The 10,098-nt window shown below is 43.1% G+C and overlaps 1 protein-coding gene across 1 annotated transcript; it reads right to left on the reverse strand.

Annotated features, from left to right (window-relative positions):
- Positions 1-304: 304 nt before the first annotated feature.
- On the reverse strand, positions 305-6,330 carry cbx8a (chromobox homolog 8a (Pc class homolog, Drosophila)). The gene is made up of 5 exons (XM_088358379.1): positions 6,132-6,330; positions 5,918-5,961; positions 5,340-5,405; positions 3,145-3,211; positions 305-2,935 (listed from the first exon to the last, which is right to left on the reverse strand). The coding sequence occupies exons 1-5, from the start codon at positions 6,198-6,200 to the stop codon at positions 2,243-2,245; spliced, it is 939 nt and encodes a 312-aa protein (XP_088214505.1). The 5' UTR covers positions 6,201-6,330; the 3' UTR covers positions 305-2,242.
- Between the last annotated feature and the right edge of the window lie 3,768 nt (positions 6,331-10,098).

Genomic DNA, 10,098 nt, shown 5'->3' on the forward strand with positions numbered 1-10,098 from the left:
TAGAAATGTGATTGCACTTTAGTTTACATATTTAAATGAGGCAAAATAACATGCTTTTTCTCTCAAATATATTGTTATAATCATTTGTTTCAGATGTACTGTACATTTTCTGTATAAAAATTAAATTTGGTGTTCAAAAAGTCTTTTTTCAAATTTGAGTCTTGAAAAAGAACGGGTTGTCTTATAATAAGGGTCGTCTTATATTCAGGCCAAGACGGTATTACGCTTTCGTGATAACGAAAAACACTTTTGTTTTGGCCAATGAACTCGAGTCTTGTACGTGAACACATGACAGGAAAAACGCTTTATAAGGTGCAAGTTGATAGCTTTATTCCAAACAATTGTAACCAATACCTCTTCACGTTTTCAACATGAATACTGCAACCCTGCACGCGCGGGAATAAAGATCAAACTATTTTGTCATGTTTTTTCAGTATTTCAGCGGCACATGGAGCACAAAAAGCATGCAAAGCACAATCTAGGTCAAACTTGGCTTAATTCATTGTGGGGCACGACGTTCATTCTTTTACCGATCTGACAAGTAAAATGCGAAAAGTACACAGTGAGACTAGTAAAGTGAAACCAAGGATAAAGGACAAGTACACAAAAATGAAAAAAGTAGCTTTGTTGACAGTCAAGATGGCTACAATGTGTTCTAAATTTGGCCAACAATATAATGTGCAAAAAAAGCATGATGTTACTCTTAAATCATATTCAACAGTTCGTTTTTTAAATAATGTTTGAAAGCTCTATTTTTGAAAATATATATATTTTTAGCATGACAGTAGCATGTAGCGTCATTGTTAGTAGCTTTAACTGGCCACATCATTAGGTACACCTGCACAATACAAAATAGTGGACAATGTATTCAGAGTGGGCCAAAAGTAGGGTTACACTTTTAAATGTACTTTTTAAAGTACTTAAGAATAATGGCAAAAAAATAGTCATGAACAAAGTGCATTCTATGAGACAAGTTTGGATGGAAAAAGGCCAAAAAGCAGTTTCATGCAAAGGGAGGAACGAGGAAATAAAAAGCGGGTCTGAGAAGAAAGCTAGAAAGGAAAAGTCAGGGCTGAGGTGGAGGGCGGAGGTAAGGGTTGAGGACAGAAAAGTGTTGTAAAGTGAGGGCAGGAATGAAAGCAGAAAAATAGATTCAAGCAACAAAAAGTGAGGCTACATAAGAAGTCAGGAAGGAAAAAGGAAGCAAGGAGAAAATTAGGTTGAAGCCAAGGAAGAATGGCTTACATAAAAAGAGGATCTGATGGAAGGAAGACTCTTTGCACTCTGGCGAAAGCCATGTCTAATAACAAAACATTGTTTTGCTGCCACCTTGTGGCATCTCAAAGCAATGACAAAGCTTTTGCCTACTTTTGGCACACCCGTCTATGAAATATAATGTTAGCAGTGGTCAAGTCAAACTAAACTGTTTGACTTCCTCATTTAGTGAAATGGTGCAGAATATTATAAGTAGGAAACAATTGTAAGATTATGATGTCAGTGTCAATCCGAACAGAGCCTCGCAGCTGTGGTATCGCACATGTGTGCCTAATAAAGTGACCCACGTGTCCAGGACTGGTGTCACAAAAGACAAATTTGAGAACCAAATCCAGCACGTGGGGGTGGGGGGGTGGTCTCTCCTCTTCCAGGAATTAGCAGATGCTCATGGCATTGTGAATTAATTTGGTGAAATTCCTTTTGGTGTGTACAACATGGCCACTGGGGATAGTATAATACAGCGATGCAGATAAACGAAGAAGAGTTTCACAACCGCGACTGATAAGCTGTAGTAGTAGTCATTTTTCACAGTGTACAGAATCTATACCTGTATAGTTTTGCAATGCTGTTTACATGTGTTGGTGCACTACATCTTGATTTCAAATATTTGTTCTTTTAAGAGTGGCGGGCACTAGTTAGCACGGTTTCCTCCCACATCCCAAAAACATGCATGGTATGCTGATTGAGCACTGCAAATTTCCCATAGGTGTGACTGCGAGTGCGGATGGTTGTTCGTCTCTGTGTGCCCTGCGATTGGCTGGCAACCGATTCAGGGTGTCCCCCGCCTAATGCCCGATGACTGCTGGGATAGGCTCCAGCACGCCCGCAACCCCCGCGGGACAAGCAGTATAGAAAATGGATGGATGGATGTTCTTTAAAGGTTTGCAACTAAAATATCAATGCTAGTTCCATTAGTCTTGAAAAAAACTAGTCTTGGAACTTTTCTGACACACCTCTTACGAGTCTCTCATCTTTTCTCTCGAAAAAAACCTTTGTCGGTGTAGTTCTCTCTGACAGTGACGGTGAGCAGGTTCATGGTGACGTCTGTGACTGTCACCGTGTCCATGTTGGTGAAACGAGGTGTCCAGGAGGAGCCCGGGGCCGTGGGGGGGCATACCACCCCGAGTTCTTCTCCCGTTATTATCGGCAGGTTCACGTTTTTGTCACGGTGCTTCAGGACCGCCAGGTAATGAGTCCTGCCTCCTTGGTCCGGACGGGTGTAGGCCACGCCCATGTGCTCACTGCTGGACCTGGGCGTAATGGTGGTCTTCTCCTGGAACCTTCTGGTCAGCTGGGCCAGGCTGGGGTCGGAAGATCCCTCGTCCTGAGGGAAGCGTCTGCACAATTTGGGGGCGGGTTCCAGGCTTTCATCCTCACCCCGCTCATAATGCAGACGCAATTTGGGCTTGCGTCCTCGCTTTTTGGGACCTGGTTCTTGGTGAGAACTGGCTGCCGATCTGACCCTTCTTTCTGGTTCCAGGGCTTGGCTGGCGACGCTCTCCCCTCGGTTGACTGCGCTCGGGGGGAAGATGGTGGGGACCACCGTGCGCAGACCCTCCCGGGCTCTCTGTGTTATGACGGGCTCCGGGACCGGATAGGAGACCTGAATGGGCCGGACTGGATCTCGTCTAAATTCGTACGTTTTCTCTCTGGCTTTGGCCTGTTTGATGATGACAAAGTTCAATATAACTGAACTGGATTTCGGCAGCCAGTGTTTCATACACCATTACAAGGAGCACACATTTTTAGAATCACTGTTGTAAAGCCAGGTAATGTCTCTATCCTCAAGCAGCAGTATTAGTCACTTCAGTTTTATTGAAAGTGTGACAGTAACAAAGACAAGATATGTACAAGACTCAATTGACCAACCTTCAAGAGAAACGTCTCAGGCTTGGGTCCTCGCTTTTTGGGCCCAAAAAGCTCTCTCTCACGTTCTCTTATGGATGAAAATAGATGTAAATGATTAACGATAGAATGTTTAAAACAACAAATGATTGTCTTAGATCTATTATTAGCTTTGATTATGCTAAAGCAGGGGTCACCAACACGGTGCCCGCGGGCACCAGGTCGCCCGTGAGGACCGCATGAATCGCCCGCAGGACTGTTCTAAAATTAGCTCAAATAGCGGCACTTGTCAGTGAGCTGCATCTATTTATTTTACAGTCAAACCTCGGTTTCTGATTGTCGAACCTCACAAGATGAGCCGGGAGGACCCGAGAAAACCCGACCGCGCGGCCCGGATGCCGACTGACTCCGTAGTTATTGTATTTTCGTTACTTTGAGGAGTGTATTAACCCTTAATCATGCCTCCAAAGAAAGCAAGTGGGAGCAGTAAAGCCATCCTAAAACACAAAGACGCTCTTAAAGCAATGTAACAGTGAGCGCCCGGCACGCTGCGGTTGTGCAATCGGACCAAAATAAGCTCCCTGCGCACTGAGGTCCACTTAAATTTTGGAAAGTAAATCAGGACTTTAGAAATATTTTCTAACTTTCAGCAACGGCTCTGTCACAATAATGCGACCAGCGCGGTGCAGTTGCGCGGTCGGCGACGCGCTACAGTTGCGCGTTCGGTGGTGCGCTGCAGTTGCGCGATTGGACAAAATTAAACTCCCTGCGCACTTAGGTCCACTTAAATTCTGGAAAGTACATCAGGACTTTAAAATTATTTTCTAAATTTCTACATTTTTTTTGTCTTGGAAAAGACAACAAAATTTTCTATTATTTGCAATGGGAAAAATAGATTCGGAATTCGACCGATTCGCTTCTCGAACCGCCTTCTGGAACGGATTGTGGTCAAAAACCGAGGTTTGACTGTATTTCTGCTATTCTTGTAAAAATCACACTTACATGTGACCTGGAAATGACAATAACAACACATAGTGAAAGCTAAATTGAGCAAATTGGCTATTTCAGAAGTGTGTGTCAAACTGGTAGCCCTTTGCCTTAATCAGTACCCAGGAAGTAGCTCTCGGTTTATGAAAGGTTGGTGACCCCTGTGCTAAAGCAAGCAGGCAATATCTTGAGTTACCTGGCCATCGAGCTGGATAACGATAATATCGAGTGTGATATTTGACTGACTTTGTGCGCAGGGACGTGCGGTCAGAGGAGGCAACGCTACGCCTCCCCTGCCATCATGAAAAGGGGAAAAACAAATTCAATTGTTTTTATTATAGTCATTTTCCTTTTAATTTCAATAATTTTGTATCATTTTGAACCAAAAATCGCTGCATTTTTATAGTTATTTTAAAATGGAAGACAATTCGCTTGGAGGAGCCAACTTCCTGTCTAGCCTCCTCTGAGGATTGCGTAATCACACGGCTGCCTGTGTTGACAGGCTATGCAGTTAGACAGAACTACTCTCTGTCTTTATGTCACTGTTTAAGTGTTCAAACACTGCGGCTATACTAGCTAATTTCCGTAGTTAAGATGGTGTATATAATATCTTGTGTTTTTAGTCATCTGTCTGTAACGTCATGTTTCTTTAGATGAACAAAACGGCTTTGAAAGGAGACCTTACGGAGGCTACGAAAAAAGGTTCTCCAGCCTTATTGCAGGGGGTGCTAGTGATCCTGGGATGCTTCATGCGCCTACCTGTAGAATAAGAGATCTCCAAGTCAAATTTACAGTGAACAACTGAGGAGCAGTCATCCATTTGTTTCGTTTTACATTCGTTTCACAATGGAGGATTACATATCCAAACGATTTTCAACGATGGATTTTCGGAAGCAGGAGGTCATCAGTAAAGGAAGAGCAACTCTGGAGTTAAAAGGTTTGATTCGGACAACGGGACTTAGGAGCATGTCTTTTCAAACGGAGTGGTACGCACAATCGAAAACAAGTTTTTAATTCCATGTGCTTTATTGAGTGTTTTTATGTGTGAAGACTGCTGGTATGAGATTTTAATTAAAATAGTTCACTTTTTTTTTGGGGGGGGGGGTGACGTCAGTGCCTCCCCAGTCATGAACCTCACTGCACGTCACTGTTTGGGCGTGTCCTAATAATTTCTACTTTCCGTGTTTTGAAGTGAGAGCAGCACTAATCTTGGAACGTAGCTTTGAACTCACCTCTCCTCAAAAGCTGCCAGGAGGCGCTCATCCAAGATGTTCTCCTCTGGCTCCCATGTGCTGTACCTGCAACAAGGAGAGGCATGTTTCCCAAGAGACACGCACCAGCCAGCCAGACGGCCCTGAATACACTCACACGTACACTTGAGCACCAGTTAACACTACGCTATGCATTTGCTATGCATTTAAAATCCACACTTGGTTTAGCTGTGTTTCAGATAGCTACAATCGTACCTTCAACTCTTCCAACCATGGCACACGTGTTTATACCACTTTACGTCGTGTGTATTGGAAACAGTGAAGCCAAGGGAACGAATCGCTAATGAAATGAAAAATTGACCGTTGATAATAAAATCATTTTATTTCGTTAAACGAAAGGTTGAATTGGGATTATAAATATAGGTCAGGGCTCCCCACTGCTTGTCTAGCGTAAACCCGGATGGAAAACATGGCTGCAAATAAGCAACAGCCTTGAGCTGATATTTATGTAGTTCCGCATGCCGTCACGCGGGGCCGCTGCCCCCTCCACAACCTAACATCTTTGCTAAGAAGAGAATTGTATACCGTACAGTACTCACTTGTGAGACCAGCCCTTCCATTTCACCAGATATTCCCAACGACCCTGCGAACGACACAAACACACACGTACGCACAACTGGATTATAGGCACCGTCGGGTTCGTGCATGTCGACGCTGCACAAACACAAGCTTGCGTAACAGGCGGAACCAAAAAAGTATGGAGGGCTAAAAAAAAAATCCAAAAGCGGCAGCAGTGGCTGAGCGACACCATACCCGACGGATCCGTCGCTTAATGATGGACTCTGCAGCAAAAACGCTCTCCCCGACGGCAGACAGCTCCATGATGAGCCGCTCGCTCGCAATCCCCCGCGGCCCTGCGCTCTTCTTCGCGCCCGTTACCTCGCGTCTTCCTCGGGCTGCTTAATTCCGCACATCCCATAATACGCAATCTGGCGTGGACGATAGGGGAAGGAAAGAGATTGGGAGGGGGGGGTGACGTAACGCGCTGTTGCTAGGCACCGCATTCTGCAGGGGCGGGCGGTGGCGGAGCCTGATTGGCCAGCTTGTTGCTACGGACGACGGTGGGGGCGGAGTCTGAGTGCTGTGGAGCCCGTTGGAATGTGCCCAAGTGGCGGACTCGCTGCTCGCTCCTTCCCGTGAGCAAGCCACAAAGTCCCACCGGTAAACTTTTCAAAAGAAGATGGGTTTAACTTCTGTGTATTCTAATGTAGCTCTATTCACGAGCACTCCCATCTCACACCAAAATGCTAATTGAAGAGTTAAATCTGAAATATTGATCAGGCAATAGCCATAAGAGAGCGTGAAGTGTAAAAAGGATGATGAAATGGTTTGTCAGACGTTATCATCGCATTATTTTGTCATTCTAGGTGCAGTTAATATTTATACCTATAATCACGCTTATTTTCCAGCGCTTTATTGTTCATATAAATGCGCTTTTATATTTACTTTACGCACGCCGAATCCTCCCTGCTGGTAAAGCGACATAATCAGATACACAAAACCTGCGTTATCCTACCTGCTTTTAACATGGTAAAGAGACATAGATTAAATACTCAAAACCTGCGTTCATCAGAAAAACAACGTGAACAAAAGATATGAAACAAAATGTTTTCATTCGAATAGGCCTTCAGCCTCATTTCATCTGTTTTTAAATCTGACTGATGCGTTACTACTGCGTGTGCAAGCTCTTAAAACATGTGCGAAAATTAATTTGAATTTTAAAAAACAATTTAAATTCAGACAATTACATTCAGCTAAAAACACCCATTTTAATTTAAAATGAAACAACAACAAAAGAACGCTCATTTTCTCCCCTAAACATTTTTCCGTATGAATTGGTCACAAAAATTCCTTTTTGAAAGGGCATGTTGACTTTGCAACCGCTACGTCTTGTTAACTAAAGAGTTACAATAACAGCTCATGAAACACTTTGACAAGACATAATGAGCTATATTTAACATTTGATGTGACCAGAAATGCATTTTCGAGTTAACACTTTTATACAACCCTAACAAACAAAACATATTATGACACTTTGTTTTGTTTTGTTTTCTGTCTGTAGGCTGTCTTAGTAAAAAAGATCATTTGTATCAAGGTAAGAATGTTCATTCATTGTATATTAATTTTAGCTTTGGAAGATAATCATTGTGCATTTATCAGTTCATTAAAAATCAGACAAAACACGATTTTGATTTAATATTAGTAAAATAAAACGACCAATGATAATAATAATAATTATTATTATCATTATTATTATTATTATTATATTTGTAGCGAGTTTGTATTATATCGAGCATTGTACAGTTGTAAATGAAACGGAACGAGAGCATTTCCACCTCTATACTTGAAACGACATAATATGTAGGTCAAATTTTGAAATAAAAGAAATACAATTCCAACGTGTATTTGTGTGTTTAAATGTTCCACGTGGCGATTGTCGTTGAAATAAATTTTAGATGACTACTCCTGCTGTTTGCACGCACGCCATATGATGTGCCTCGTTTTATTTTTAAATGAAAAAAAAGCCGAGTTATTAATAACGCGTTGCTTTTGTGACAGTGACCCAGTTGTGGCGGTTATAAAATATTACTTTGTAAAATAAAAATTAAAAGGTAAACTACAACCTATTTTCGTTTTCACGTAAACGATCTTCTTTTCTGCTTCAAATGAGTTCCATAAAAATGTTCAAGCAAAGTCAAAGTTATTTATTGACAACAATAATAACAAGCGTCTGTTGCCTCTCTTAGACGATGTTGAGGCTGTGAGCAAATAAGGGAAGCTTGCACGCCAACGTGAAGCAGGAGACCCATGCACGTTTGCTGCATTACAGCGCGCACTAGCGTGATGCGAGGCGTAACCGCGGGAAAACGCCAATCAGTCGAGACAGCGGCAGTGTGCAAAGTAGGTTGTTGCTGACACGCACGCAAGCATGCACGCTTGCATTTCACGTTTGGGCGCAGGCGCTTGACGCGACGTAGTACCCCCCCCCCCCCTTCCCCACCACCACCACCACCACCACCAAAAAAAAAAAAAAAATTGCGATAGAGAGAGGAGAGGGAGAGACAGTGAGCCATTGGCTGTGTGGTTTCTGGGCAACTGGCGCACGCTACAGTCGACTCCATTTGCAGCAATGCGCAGGCGACATTTTGCTTTTGCAACGTGACGTTAAGATGAGCGAAAAGACCTGCGTTGAGAGGAGAAGGCATTGCAAGTTCTGCATCTCTCTGCTCGGTTGTGATCAATTCAGCGTGCTCTCATGATGGGGTACACTTGTCTCTAATAATTTCACAATAGACTTCTGCACTGCACCAACGCTGTTTAAGTGTCAGTCAAAATTGAGCATTATTGTAGGGCGAACATACATTTCTAACCTGAAACCGTTGTTTTTTTGTTCAAAATGTGTACAGTGGGAATTACCTACAACATACTCTAATGTCCTTGGCATTTATACAGGCCAGTAAGGCCCAAAATGTATTCGAACCCGACATGCAGGCTGCAGGCTGAAGGCAGGCCTCAGACGAGGTCTGACGATAAAGGCCGTTGCAGTTCGACTCATGATCGTGTCGCGCGCACGCTCGCAAGCACACGCACACACGGGGCCCCCGCATGCACAGGCGGGTCACATGAGAATCAAATTATGCCGTGCTTCCAGTGTCAAGAAACCGGAGAGACACGCGTGACCCGCACGGAAGAGCATGTGATCTGTTTTGGAAAAAGCCCCTTTTTTTGCACACTGCATCACTCAATGTAACTGCGGTTTTCGACTTTATGACCAGAATTGCTGAGTCACGGTGACTTAAAAAAAGTCGACGACAAGAGAACCGCGAAGTTAACCTTGAGCCAGCGAGCGCACTCACTCAAGCGTGCCCGAGGAAACATATTTGAAATGTCACTGGCTTGTTTTGACACTCCTTCTTTTCCTGCTCTTGTTCTGCTTGTTGCCCTTTAGCGACCATATTTGGTCAGGCCTCACTGGAGGCAGTACAAGTCAACCCAGCTAGCAGGGAAAGAAAAAGTCATGCTATGCTTCTATTGTTTAAAACATTTATGTATTTATGTATTTATTTATTTATTTATTTATTTATTTATTTATTTATTTATTTATTTATTCATTTATTTATCTATTGCAATAATTTTTAGGGGGTGAAGGAATCATTTCAATACCTGCGTTTCCAGGAAATGATTAACAAAAGAATGACACACAGCAGGCTTCCGATATACTGCCCTCCTCCACATTTGTGGTTTATGTAGAAGGGAAGTTTAATCATGTGAGTGACCTTTATGCAGAATTGTTTTTGATAAGACAGCCTATATTTCATGACGACGGCAGTAAAATCCAAACAAAGTGCAAATCTTGGAGCACCTTCAGCAATTCTTGCTAGCACGTAAGCTAAGTGCAGTTCACTTGTATTTCACTTTTGTTTGCTCTTTGAGAAGCGTTTATTTTTTTGAACATCTTTGGGGTTTCAGTTTTGATTGAAATTTTAACTTCATTACAATTGAGTTGGCAGCTCAATGGCGCACTGGTTAGCACGTCCGCCTCACAGGAGGGAGCGGTTTCCATTCCACCTCCGGCCCTCCCTGTGTGAAGTTTGCATGTTCTCCCCGTGCCCGTGTGGGTTTTCTTCGGGCACTCCAGTTTCCTCCCCCATCCCAAAAACTTCGCCGAAAGACTTAGGCTTAGCTTCCTTCTACTCCCTTTTGAACAAATATGAATTCA

The sequence above is a fragment of the Syngnathus floridae genome, chromosome 17 (genome assembly GCF_059516105.1).
Source record: "Syngnathus floridae isolate MCC-2025c chromosome 17, RoL_Sflo_1.0, whole genome shotgun sequence".
Classification (NCBI taxonomy): Eukaryota; Metazoa; Chordata; class Actinopteri; order Syngnathiformes; family Syngnathidae; genus Syngnathus; species Syngnathus floridae.